At 34.4% G+C, this 12,947-nt stretch overlaps 3 protein-coding genes and 1 long non-coding RNA gene across 6 annotated transcripts; 2 read left to right on the forward strand and 2 right to left on the reverse strand.

Annotated features, from left to right (window-relative positions):
• The first annotated feature begins 205 nt into the window (after nt 1-205).
• mTerf5 (mitochondrial transcription termination factor 5) lies at nt 206-5,566 on the forward strand. 3 transcript variants are annotated; one of them, XM_076624963.1, is made up of 9 exons: nt 209-684; nt 762-895; nt 1,003-1,321; nt 1,395-1,822; nt 1,914-2,135; nt 2,215-2,500; nt 2,999-3,359; nt 4,041-4,238; nt 5,426-5,566. In XM_076624963.1, the coding sequence occupies exons 1-6, from the start codon at nt 472-474 to the stop codon at nt 2,369-2,371; spliced, it is 1,473 nt and encodes a 490-aa protein (XP_076481078.1). In that variant the 5' UTR covers nt 209-471; the 3' UTR covers nt 2,372-2,500; nt 2,999-3,359; nt 4,041-4,238; nt 5,426-5,566. The 3 variants fall into 3 exon arrangements, with proteins under 3 accessions (XP_076481079.1, XP_033191347.2, XP_076481078.1); XM_076624964.1 differs by lacking the exon at nt 2,999-3,359 and having other exon boundaries at nt 206-684; nt 1,569-1,822; nt 2,215-2,367; XM_033335456.2 differs by lacking the exon at nt 2,999-3,359 and having other exon boundaries at nt 207-684; nt 2,215-2,367.
• On the reverse strand, nt 944-4,818 carry LOC143303665 (uncharacterized). Its single transcript, XR_013060183.1, has 2 exons — nt 4,606-4,818; nt 944-4,536 (listed from the first exon to the last, which is right to left on the reverse strand). It is a non-coding gene; the product is annotated as an uncharacterized LOC143303665 (long non-coding RNA).
• repo (homeobox domain-containing protein reversed polarity) lies at nt 5,138-9,905 on the reverse strand. The gene is made up of 4 exons (XM_033335457.2): nt 8,069-9,905; nt 7,628-7,706; nt 7,141-7,364; nt 5,138-6,463 (listed from the first exon to the last, which is right to left on the reverse strand). The coding sequence occupies exons 1-4, from the start codon at nt 8,466-8,468 to the stop codon at nt 5,847-5,849; spliced, it is 1,320 nt and encodes a 439-aa protein (XP_033191348.1). The 5' UTR covers nt 8,469-9,905; the 3' UTR covers nt 5,138-5,846.
• A 17-nt stretch (nt 9,906-9,922) lies between these two features.
• On the forward strand, nt 9,923-11,071 carry LOC143303663 (uncharacterized). Its single transcript, XM_076624965.1, has 2 exons — nt 9,923-10,466; nt 10,545-11,071. The coding sequence occupies exons 1-2, from the start codon at nt 10,402-10,404 to the stop codon at nt 10,783-10,785; spliced, it is 306 nt and encodes a 101-aa protein (XP_076481080.1). The 5' UTR covers nt 9,923-10,401; the 3' UTR covers nt 10,786-11,071.
• Nucleotides 11,072-12,947: the final 1,876 nt, after the last annotated feature.

Raw genomic sequence — 12,947 nt, forward strand, 5'->3', positions numbered from 1 at the left:
AAAATTACTATTCACATAAATTTTAAACAAATAATTACTTTTTTCAAATAATTAAAATACTTCCTTTTTTTCTATTACTTCATGAACTAGAGTAAAAATCAAAAGGATATAATATTTTAAAGTCCATTTATAATTCATTAATTTTATGGACTTGTGCGTAATTTTATGGTATTGTTTTATGGATAAGATTCAGATCCATCTAACCTCGTGATGGTTTTTAGAATATCATAGAAGTAATAACATAGAAAAAAACATTTTATCATACATTATAATTATTATCTTTTATAATCATACAAATCAGTGACATCTAAAATGACTCTGAATTATTCATATATGCGTTTAATTGAGCTGAATTTTATAGTTTAAATGAATAAAAATAATATTTTTGTTTTGTAGGTTAACCTTCAAATATTTTAATTGTTTTCCCTCTTCTGATGTCTAGCTAATTATTGTAAATAAATGTAAATCAAAATGCTTAGCCAAAGATTTGCAACAAAATATGTCATAAAACAATTCGAAAAATTAATTTCCCCTTTTTCAACACAAATAAAAATTGATGACATATTAACTACATATTTAAAACTCGATAATAATACTATTGAAACACTTCATGAATACGAAAAGAAGAGTAAAATTACAAAAATATCGAAAAACAGTCTTGTTCGGAATTGTATAACATTGCGCGTAAGTATGATTTATTCATAATATTATTGAATGTTACACAATCTGTATATTATTAATAACTCGTTAATTTCTCCTAGGATTTTGATATAAGATTAGAAAGGAACGAATATTTGCTAGAATGCTTAATGCTCGATCCTAAACTCTTGAGGAATAGAATTCTTGTGCTTAAAGAAGTGGGCATAGACTCTGTAGATTTATCTCATATTAGACGGTGTGTCAATTGTTTTTAGCTAAATAAGGTCACACTTTAAAGCTCAAATATAATATTTTGCAACTATATATTTTAAGTTATAGTATACAATTATTTCTTTATTTTAGGTTTTCAGCATTAATGCACAAATCTGTGTACCAGTTCAAAAAGTTACATGCCATTTCATCTAGTCAAAGTATTATGAGAACTTTATTTTCTAATGTAGGCGTTAAAGTTGATATACCTGATCAAGAAATGCTAAAAAATGAGTCTGGTATGCGAATTGGTAGTTATTATCAATTGTGTGCGGTATACCATAAAATATATCATATGAAGTTGCATGATGAATTGTTTTATAAACAGAAGAGAATGAAATATTTAAGTCTTACAGAAATGTCCAGAACGCTAGATGTGCTGCAACATAAATGTCAGTTTGATATAGAATTCGTAAGTATAATTATTTGGAGAAAAAAATACATTAATTTATAAATAGCCTAATCTAATACAATATTTTTTACAGTTAAAACAACACTTTTACCTTCTAAATGTGGATGTTGATAACGTTGAACAATTTTTAAATGAATTTAAATACCTAAAAATAAATAATAAAAATATAATTGAAATAATAAGAATATATCCCCGAATCCTGTTTCGTGATGCAATTGAAATAAAAGAATTATTACAAATTTTCCAGAACTTCGAAATACCACATGAATCTATAAATACTACAGTGATGGGTTTGAAAATGAGGAAAGACACGTTTTTAAGACGGTATATTTCTATAGAAAATAACTTAGAGTTAGCTGTATGGTTGAAGCATCCACGAATCTTGTTTATGATTTATTTCTACAAATTAGTCATGAATCGTTTCGCATATATAAAACATTTAAACCTTACGAACAATGCAAATATTAACACATATTTATCAGATAAGGAATTCTTTTCGAGGTAATCATTCTGATCAGATAGGACATAAATGTTATTAATAATTGTAGTATGATGTATGTTTAAACTCTTTAACAGTAATTCATAATTTCAGATTTTTGGAAGGAGATACTTTTACAGTAAAAGGAAAATATTTAGCATATATTTTAAGGAAAGAACTAGGGCATGACAAGGTTCATGTTTTGTCTTCTATTAAACGACATGTTCATTGGAAATATATTTCACTGACACGCATCAATGAAACAATACAATATTTGAAGAAACATTTTTCAATAGATGATATATGTAAAAATATTCAGATTATACTTTATCCAATGTGAGAAAATATTTACATTATTTAAAAATATTGAAATATATTATATATAAATATTAAAATACATATTATATTAATATAGGTCGACAATTGATAATACATTAAATTTGTTGTACAAAGAATGTTCCTTACAAGATGGATATAATTATACTCCTACACAATATTTGGCATTATGCGTGTACAAGTTAGAACAAAAACATCATTTCAATGGGGACGGAGTGTGGCAAGTCGAAATGTAGGTTTTCAAACCAAATGTTTTGGAGGATGGATGTGAGCTTGATCAACTTGTTGATCGTATAAATGATGGTTACAACGAAGTGATCAATTTAAATGGAGCAGCATGGCTTGAACATTTACTACAATACTAAGTGCGTGTAAAAGATATATAAAGGGTTTCATAGAGCATAACAATTAAATATTTCTAGAAATATGAGTAATGTAAAATCTGCTAATAGGCAAAATTAGAAACTAACTCTTTGGTTCAACAATTTTATATGCGATAGTATCATAAGGATTTTACAAGATTACTGACGTTGTTTAAACAACGTAGTATATACTTTTTTATCCAAAATACATTTTAATTGAATCATAATCCATATTCTAAAACAAACTGATTTAAAGATTTGCCTAAAAATATTTTATTTTTGCCTGTTAACCTTTGCAGTTTAGTTGTACATATTTTCAATTGTCATGCTTTATGTGATTTATGTATATGTGGATTACAATAAATTTGCTATTAATGGATGGGTCATTAAGTGATTACATATTTTAAATAAGAAGGAAAATTCAAAATTTTTGCTTAAAAATATAACTTTATTCAATTAGGTATTGTCTGTTTTTGTCGATGACCTTTTGCCATCTTTCAGGCAGTGTCATAATTCCATGTTCATAAAACTTCTGATTTTTGCCAGCAAAAAACTGAATTAAATGTGATTTTACATTATCAGCGTCATTAAAAATTTTACCATTTGAGGAGTTTTGCATGGAACGAAATAAATAGTAATTTGAAGGCGCAAGGTCAGGGCTATATGGTGGATATGACAACACACCCCAACCTAGTTCCAATAATTTTTGACGAGTGACCAAAAATGTGTGGGGTTTTGCATTATCAAACAAAAACCTAATAACAAACAAATCTATAACATAACTCGACTAATGATCTCGGTAGTAAAAATCGAATCTGCTTTAATAAAAAAAAGAGATAGTGCAATGTAAAAGGTGCCAAAGGTACGGTCATACGCAGAAATACTGCAATCATAATTTTCGCTGCGTTAAATGTGCAGGTACACATCTCACTGAGCAGTGCACTAAATCACCAGAAACCCCAGTGAAGTGCATCCACTGTTAAGGAGACCATCCTGCTAACTACAAAGGTTGCTCAGCCTACAAAACCCTATACATAAAAAAGTATCCTAAACTCAGAGCCAAAGACACAACCAATCAAATACCCAGTCCTCCAAAATTCACTACTACTTCAATCTCCTATGCCCAAGCAGTACAAGGAAATCAAAATAATCCGAAAACCCATAGGGACCATTCTCAAAATAGTATTCCCAATCCACAAAACACAGACAACTTCTCTAGACTTGAAAAATTAATCGAAAAACAATCAGAACAAATAAATAACTTACTATCATTATTAACACTCATCATGGATAAATTAATACGCCCGACACAAAATAAAACCAAGACGCATAGCTCTTTGGAATGCCAACGGTCTAGCTCAACACAAATTCAAACTAGAACTCTTCCTAAAACAACAGCTAATCGACGTAATGCTCATATCTGAAACCCACTTCACCGACAAAAAGTATCTGAAAATAAACGGTTATAACTTCTACCATATTTTCAAATGTACCAATCATTATCAAATCCAGCATTAAGTATTATGAGCTTCTATCATTCCAGAAAGACTACCTCCAAGCTACAAACGTAGCAATAGAAGACTGCCATGGTACAATCACCACTTCAGCAGTACATTGCCCTCCCAGACACTCCATTGCTAAAGAAGACTTTGATAACTTCCTTGATGCTCTGCGCAATAAATTCATAGTTGGAGGAGACTATAACACCAAACATACCCAATGGGGCAGCAGACTTGTCACAGTAAGAGGCAAAAATCTCTTAAATAGCATAATCACCAACAATCTCAATTACCTCACCACATATGAATCCACATACTGGCCCACTGATACTAACAAAATACCTGACTTACTTGACTTCTTCATAACTAAAAATATCTCGCCAAGGTATGTCCAAATCAATTCCTCGACGGATGTCTCTTCTGACCATTCCCCCGTTATAGCAACAGTCAGTTCAACAATTATCGAGAATCCATAACCAACTCACCAACTGGCAGCTCTTTAGAGAAGTCTTTAATCACTCAACTTCAGCCTCAATTTCACTAAAAACAAATGAAGATATCGAAACAGCCACGAAATATTTAAACACGAGCATAATAAACGCTACCTACTAAGACTTCTATCAGCAAACATGAATATCCCCATTACATATTAAAAAAAAATCGCAGAAAGACGTAGACTAAGAAGAGTATGGCAGATCAATAGAACACCGGATGACACGCAAACTGAACAACGCAACTAGGAAGTTAACCAAAATCATCAAAAAATATAAAAATGATTAGGTTAGGTGCTTTGAACACGTTGATAAAACAAAAGAATGTGCTAAGACCACCTGTTGACAAAATCTGCAATCACTTAGTTGCCAATCTAATAGTATGGATTATATATCGAAACAAGATTCCTCTCGTGATATATTTTGAATATTTATTAAAAATTACTTTCGCATACAAATTTAATATTAACATACAAAATTACAATAAGTTGTGTCGAATTTTTTAGATATCTCAAAAGGAGTTAATTATTTAAGGCACGTTATCGTCAAATAATTGATTACATGTTTTCATTTTTAAGTGTATTTAAATGCGAGTAATTACAAACGTCATAAAAAGATGGGCAGAGTACAAAATACACACGAAATATCTCTGTAAAAGATTTTACAAGTTCAGGTGATGTTTTATACTCTCTCTATATATGTACATGATTTCGTATACACTACAGAGTATTTGAATAAAATACAACACAACACGTTCATTTTCATTCGGTTTTTCTTAATAACTACGAACAAGGGACAAATAATACAAAAGTACTCACACCTCATACGAACTTACACCTTTAAGGCACTAGAATGCTCTCATTCAATTAATTGCTTCCCTTAAAATATTTTATTTCTTACAGATATACGTTTATTATAAAAAAACATATTTTTTCCAGGGCTGCTTTCTTACTAAGAAGAATCAACGATTATCGTATTCTTAGTGTTAAACTTTCTTTTACAAATGTAATTCCAATGAATTTCATGAATCTTTTAAAGCTATATAATACAAAATAGAATTACATTGAGAACAGAATAAACTTCATAAATAAAAGAAACTTTCAAGGTCTCTCAAAGGACTCTATTGAAGACTTCTATTCCCAAACTTCTTTCTGTCTTTAGAATAACAAATTATAATAACTCTAATTAACTCAAAACCTTGCATTATTATCCTTAACTTAATCCAAATGCTAATAAATCTTCCTAAGCACAACTTATCAAGACTTTACGTTCAGCCCTGAAATTCCTTTGGCAAGAAAGATCCATTCCAAACTGGAACCGCCAGTTGTTCTAGAGTAAATCTAGACTGGAGGTTTCGAGTCAGTTCAGAAAAGGAGGCAACTGCACATAGCTCTGCTGGTTGGTTGGCTCGCTCTTCACCATCACCTGTTCCTTCATTCCTTGGCGTCCTTGTGGTGAGTGCATCCCGTATTCTTGTTTCTGATCCTGTTGTTGTTGCTGTTGTTGCTGCTGCTGCGTGTAATCAGATTGTTCGTGCTGATACTTATCCGCTGGACTGAGACCACTGACATAATCCAATTGCTTATTCTGCTGATGTTCTTCCTCTGACATGGAGTTAGCTAGGTGAGTGGGTGGCGAATGCGTGGTCACCATAGTCTGATAATCGTTGCGGGTTAGAGGAGGTGGGGGACTGTTACTGGCGTTCATGTAGTCCTGGTGTACGCGCATCGTGTTCCCTGATGGTGTAGAAAATAACGAGGCATCATGTTGCGGAAGCATTGTCGCGTACGAGTATGCTGACCCGTTGTTGCTCGGTCCACCGAAAGAGGTGGAATAAGGGGAATTAGATGGGCTAAGTAGATTCAGGTGTGGCGCCAGATCATACGCTGGAGAATACGCCCAAGCATCCGGCGGTGCTGTCGCTGTTGTTGGAGAGGCGAAGGGGTTGAGGGTATTATTCAGCGAGGTAAATGATCCTGGTGGAAAGAGAATTGCTTGTATTAATTTTTTTAAGTATAAAAATAATTTTAATAATTTAAACAAATTTTTAAATTTAGTGTGATAGTTACTGTTAGGATAACATTTGATATTTCTTATAGTTTTTATAAACAAGAACATTACTTATATCAATGTACCAAGTGTAAGTATAATTTTATAAAAATCTTTAGAAATAATATAGTAATCTATGTGGATTTTAAACTAGTATTAATTGCAAATATATAGGATTATTTTATAGATTTTTGTAATACGATGCAATTGGCTTATTTTTACAGAAAGCATTGATATTCTTTATAACTATGTATGTATGTGAACGAGAACTCGAAGAATTAACTGCGGTTGGTTCTTTTGTTTTTTCTTTCTTTATTTTAAACTTTGCTAAATAATTTCACTCGATCAATAATAGATAAAATCTTCAAAAGAGCAAATAATTTCCTCTGTGTAATGTATTAATAATTTCTTTTATTTATTCTAAAATATTGTCTGTTATAGTTAGTTGTTTTGATAAAAAAAATAGTAAAGTACTACAACTACTATTTTATTAGTATAATAATTTATAGTTTAACAGTTTAATAATATAATAATTTCTAATAAAACCGACGAATAGCAATAAACAATATAGGTAGAAGACGGTTATCATTTTTGTTGTGATTACCTGATAAACCGGGACTTGCTGAACCAGCAGCCATGTATCCAGCGGTTTTACGTGGAGGTTCTCTCTTCCGCCATTTTGCACGCCGATTCTGGAACCAAACTTGAACCCTTGACTCCGACAAAGCGAGTTTTAGAGCTAGCTCTTCTCTCGCGAAGACATCAGGATACGGTGCACGTTCAAATGCTCTTTCCAATTCTTCCAATTGATAAGCAGTAAATGTCGTTCTGCAATAATTAATTTGCACAATAAAATTAAAATAATCATCAAATAGTAATAATAGTTGAAGCTTCAGACTGTGTAATTTTCTCTTTCAGCGGAACGTGACTAATGTTGAAGATATTATAGTATTTTTAACTTTAAACTAGGCTTTTATAAAGATCCTGTTGTTAATATTTAAAAAGATATGATCAAAATTAAAGTTAGAAGAAAACATCAGGAAGTAATAAACAGTTAATCTAATTTTAAGTAATTTTAAAGAAATATATACCTGGTTTTCTTCTTTTTGATTCCATTGTTGTCGGTCTTCTTCTTGGAATCTTTCTTAGCTGGCTGAGCCTCGCTACTGACTACAAATATAAATTAATGTAACGTAAAATTTCAACGATTATTCCTTCTATAAATCTCATTTCACTTAAAGGAAAAGATCACAATTAATAATTCTATTTAATTCTATAATGATTCTTTCCTTAAACCAATTTACTCATCAATCCAAAATCTCACAACACTTTTTAAGCTAACTTTTCAACGATTTCTTCACTTTATATACATATCAATATAAATTTTACAAGTACTTTAACAAATTAATAGAATCACTCTTATTCTCAATTAGTCACCACAGATATCGAATTATTAAGCCAAATTTTCCTGTAAAATTTTCAACATCAAATACTTCAAATATTGAAATATTCACTGAAAGCACAATACTAACCTGGAGCAAGAGTGTTCATCGGGTCTTCTGGCTTCCTTTTTAAAGGATTTCCAAGCTGCAGACCCTGTTGCAACGTCGTCGAGGTCGGCGTCGCAGCAGTGGACGTCGACGTGGTGACATCCTGCGTCTGAGGAAGTGGTGCGTACATTCCAGCTAATTCCAATTCCTTCAGCTCTTTCTGTTGTTGTTGTTGTTGTTGCAGATGATGGTGAGACGTTTGATGATGTGGCGGTGGACTGTTGGAAGAGTCCAATTTGTGCAGATGACCTCCAGTGGGCATTAAATCGCCACCATGGTGCCCACCATGAAGGCCAAGCATCACTTGAATACTGTGGACTCCGGAACCTCCTCGACCACCGAAGTCAGAGAAGATCGGGTCATCGAAGGGACCTCCGTCCATCTTTTATAAATTTTTTTAGGATTGAAAAATTTCAATTATTTTCTCCTTTCGATTCTTCAAGTAATGAATAACAACGTTAGATTATTTTTCTAGTGTCAAATAATAATTGAAATGCAATTATTGGCACGGTATTTCTTTGATAACTCTTGACGTTTTAAAAACACGTGGTTTCGTTATCAAAATCAGATAGGAACTTCTCTTCTTTTTTAATAAAAATATCATAAATATCAAATTCTTTCAATCTCTAATATAAATTCGTAGCTCCTTTTCTTTAATAGTTTCACAAACTGACAGCAATTGTGTTTTCTCTTCTTCGATCACCGTGCGCTGAATACAATTTCTTTTCCTCTTAATTATATACACTTCTTGTTCAACAGTTTTTTGACTTCAATTATCTCTCTTCTTCAATCTTCACAGGCTTAAAATTAGAGCAACTCGACAGGAACCATTTCTTTCTATTACTAAATAAATATTGAATGCCTCGCTTGGATTTCCGATACAAGGTATATGAGAGTTTCCTCTTCCTCGATGTTTCTTCAACTTTGTTCTGTATCTTCTTCCCTTCTCGGTAGTAACAAATGAAAATTCGTCGATCGATGATCCAGCCAGGGTTTAAAATACCCTAGACAACTGTGTCCCATTCACTTCCTGCTCCCTTTATTACCGCCGATTCCTCGGGTTCTTCGTGAAGACCTCCGGTTGGCCAATTATGCAAAAAGGCGTGCGCGGTGCGCAGGATGGCGGTCGCGGCGTTCGCGCGTCCTCCGTAATGGAATCCGAGCCAATTGCGATCAATTGTTGCCCGGGTTATGATTAATTTTGATTAGTACAAGCTAACGAAGCGAGAGCCAAGCATCGTGTCGTCGGCACACGAACAGATTGAACCAGTCGATCCGAATTATACTTTCGAGAACCGGAGGAACTATACTCAAATGTTAATTTGAAAACATTTCCAAAATAAGAGCAGCAATAAAAAAAGAAGAAAACAAAAGAAATAGAGGGCGAATGATTTTCCAAATGTTTACGTATATTGTTTCTCTTGCGACTGAACGGATTTTTGCTGTATTTTCTATATATCGACAACCGGGTGAGTTGATCGCGCGAAACAACAAGAGCCGCCTAACTAACCGGACACTGTCGCACTAAGCGACGATCCGTTCTGACTCTGGCTAATCAACCGACACTCACACACGCTTATATTTTCAACGGGTTGCTGGCCAGGCCGCCCCCACACATAGAAACCAACCAATCCTGTAGCACCTACTACGCGTTACGTGCTCCACGAGAGGACGGCCGTTTTATGCGGGCGCGGTATATACTGTTCTCCTGTATTTCTTCCTCTTTCTTTCTCTTTTTCTCCCTTTCCATTCTGCACCAGAGTCATCCGTCTGTCTCTCTTTTTAATCCCCCTTGTACAGAAGAGTCACTTCCCCCTCCCACCCCTCCCCTCTCAGTCTCTCTTTCTCTCTCTCTCTCTCTCTCTCTCTCTCTCTCTCTCTCTCTCTGTATGTGCTCTTTCATCTCTTTGATTCTTTCTTTTTCTTTTTTCGCTTTCTTGCCTTTTCTCTGGCCTGGTACCACTCCACCACTCCAAATAAAATGGTTCGTCATGGTATTGGCTGAACGTATATAGAGGTATATGTGCGTTGCATCTTTGTCGTTTATGTTTCCTCTGTCTGAAGTTAGGGTCCGAGAGTCTCTCTTTGGTCTCGTGGCCACTGCCACGCCATTGCGACCGCCCCCCGGCGAAGAAGTTGGAGAACGCCGCCTCGATATTATGATGTGTGTTAGGTGATGTTGCAGAGGAGCTTGGAGGGGCATGTGGGAATCGGAGCGGGTTGGCTTGTGCACGGTCCACCGCGATGGGAAAATCGTGTACATCACGATTCCACTTCGAATATGGACGACCTGCGCTTGACCCGCTGCGACCTCTATGTTTCTTGGAACGGAGATCATGGTGAAGAGAATGCTGGATGTGCGCTGTTTAGAGGAAATAAGGTGGTTTTAGGAAAAATTTGCTTCTAAAGTAAATTTAATAATGATCTAATTTGTCTACTTTCTGTTTCTTTGTTACAGCATCGTAGAATACACTTTTTGTTTAATTAATGATGTAAATTTCTCTGGTATAGTTCTAAATTCAAGAAAAAGAGTACTCGCATTTTTGGACTGTGTGGATGAAGATGAAGCGCAGAATACTGGAAATAAAGGTTCTCGGTTTGGTTGGTTGGTTGTTGGCACCATTGGAGTTTTAGATTTAGGAAAAATTATGCTATTTATGTTCTACTTCTTTTCGGAAGAAGTTTCAAAATATTGGTAAAAGGACTTATCTAGAGTCCCTTTTAGGGTTTTATAACTTCAAGAAATAGATATTGGAGATATGAAATTGAACATCGTATAGAAAAATAAATAAACCTTAAAGAAGAATAATTTTTATAAAAATCTATTAGCAGCTAAATTTTTGTTAATTAAACAGCATAAAAAGATACGTAAAATATAATAGATTTGCGTTTAAGACAATACGAGTCATTGTATAGTTTTATGCAGAAAGTTGGAGCAGCTTACGCAACATACTCCGACAATGACGTTATTTATACATGAAATTATCCAAGTCATAAGTTATTGATAGTTCATGTTTCAAACATGTACTTCTTATTTATAATTTTTTTAATCACACTTGATTTATCACTTACAGATAAGCAGGTGAAAAATAAAAATAGAGATCGAGGCATAACTCGAACAATTATTACTTCTATAAATTACAAAGGTTACAAAGGTGAGGAGCAAAAGTATTTAGAAAAAGAACTAGACAATCTCGCACAATTTAACACGAGTCAGTCTTAAAATACTGAAATCAAATTTTCGTAAACAAAAATATAATTAACACATTACCTGAATTGCTGTCCACGTATTTCCATTTCCTAAAATCGCTGTATCTTCTATGAAATTCATGTTCTTGAACATCACACATCATCGAGTAAGTACCACCTAACCCAACTCCCATAAATTCCACTTAGTTTCCACCCTAGCCTCAGTCACATCGAACATATCAGCTATCCATCTCGTGTCTCTGTTCGCAGAAGTCCTTGAACCGGAACCTTGAACCTCGATCAAACGGTTTGAGAGATCACAGAGCGCACTCGGCGACGATCGACTTGCGTACATCGCGTCACCGATCCTCTGTCTACCGAATGCACGATCCTCCCATCGATTTGCGTCCCATGCACTATCAATGATTCGAATTGTCTCGCAATTTTACATCCACACCGTTTCGATTCGTCCTCGTATCAGTTGTATCCGGTATATACTTGGATCGAGAGGTTAGAAACGGATTAGAATCGATCGATCGATTTATGAGAAGATGATCGATCGGAAGGACGAGAAAGGTAAGAGTACCTATACTTTCCAAGAGATCCATGTCCGTTGACCGGCAGCGTGGCACTGAGCTCTTAAGCGCAGGCTCAATGAAACCAGCAATCGCCAGGAATTGCCTCGAATTGGCCCAATCAAACTACCCCCATTCCGTGTGTACACGCGTATATTAACTGCTAATTTCATCGGCGGTAATTAGCGCGCGCGAGCGCGCGCCTGTCACGCGCTGATTTAATTGCACTCTCGCGGACACTCTTTACTTCCTCCCCTACCATCCTTACGGTGCATCTTTTCCGTTGCGCCGCGCGAAACCGATCGCGCCATCGTTTCAGCCGCCTGGTCTCCTCGTTTTCGTCAATGAGTTTGTTTACTCCAAATCGATGGATCTCGTGACTACCTTTGTGACTAGATGTTATTTAGAAACGACAAGATTGGACAGAAGAACGGAGGAAATTTAATTAAATAAGTAAAGACGATTTTAGAGCGATTTTGGAGGTTAGGGATGGTTTTGCGCGAAGTGGATGGATATAGAAATCAATATAGATCTCGTTTTGTCTGAGTTTGTTGAGTAAAGTTCTCATAAATAGATTCCACTATTTAGTCAGATTATTGTATGATTGTTTAGTAATCTATAACCTAAATTTCGTTTGATCATGGGAAAAGATAATTATAATTGATCAGAGTTTTCTAACATAATATGAAACTTTTCCATATAAAAAAGTTGTTAATGATACATTAATAAAATATAACAGCATATTAGTAATCTATTATTTTGTGGTCACACTACATGGTAATAATTTCCTACCTACCTACTTATCTACCTACCTACCAGGTTATATCCTGACAGTTTCTTTTTATTCTAACAAATAACTGTACACTGGCAACACTTCTTGATATACTACAATAAATATCTGTTACATTATATTTGTACATTACCATATTTCTTAAATGTTACTTCAACCAATCAATCTTATTATTCTAGAGTACAATCCTTAGCAAAATAATTATCACTTAATAATATACATCCCTAAATCTTCATACTCATACCATCTCACACAAAATCTCTGCCACTAACCAACATTCTCTGTCACAGACTTCCTAAGATTCATC

This window comes from Bombus vancouverensis, chromosome 15, assembly GCF_051014615.1.
Source record: "Bombus vancouverensis nearcticus chromosome 15, iyBomVanc1_principal, whole genome shotgun sequence".
Lineage (NCBI taxonomy): Eukaryota > Metazoa > Arthropoda > Insecta > Hymenoptera > Apidae > Bombus > Bombus vancouverensis.

What these genes read in the sequence shown, in the direction of transcription:
- mTerf5 (XM_033335456.2), top strand. Translation starts at nt 472, where the DNA reads ATGCTTAGCCAAAGATTTGCAACAAAATATGTCATAAAACAATTCGAA. An exon ending in GTCAGTTTGATATAGAATTC is followed by an intron (nt 1,322 to 1,394) that starts GTAAGTATAATT and finishes TATTTTTTACAG; the next exon opens with TTAAAACAACACTTTTACCT. An exon ending in GGAGTGTGGCAAGTCGAAAT is followed by an intron (nt 2,368 to 4,040) that starts GTAGGTTTTCAA and finishes CTATCATTCCAG; the next exon opens with AAAGACTACCTCCAAGCTAC.
- repo (XM_033335457.2), bottom strand. Translation starts at nt 8,468, where the DNA reads ATGGACGGAGGTCCCTTCGATGACCCGATCTTCTCTGACTTCGGTGGT. An exon ending in ATCAAAAAGAAGAAAACCAG is followed by an intron (nt 7,365 to 7,627) that starts GTATATATTTCT and finishes TAATTATTGCAG; the next exon opens with AACGACATTTACTGCTTATC. An exon ending in AGCAAGTCCCGGTTTATCAG is followed by an intron (nt 6,464 to 7,140) that starts GTAATCACAACA and finishes TCTTTCCACCAG; the next exon opens with GATCATTTACCTCGCTGAAT.
- LOC143303663 (XM_076624965.1), top strand. Translation starts at nt 10,402, where the DNA reads ATGTTTCTTGGAACGGAGATCATGGTGAAGAGAATGCTGGATGTGCGC. An exon ending in CGCTGTTTAGAGGAAATAAG is followed by an intron (nt 10,467 to 10,544) that starts GTGGTTTTAGGA and finishes TCTTTGTTACAG; the next exon opens with CATCGTAGAATACACTTTTT.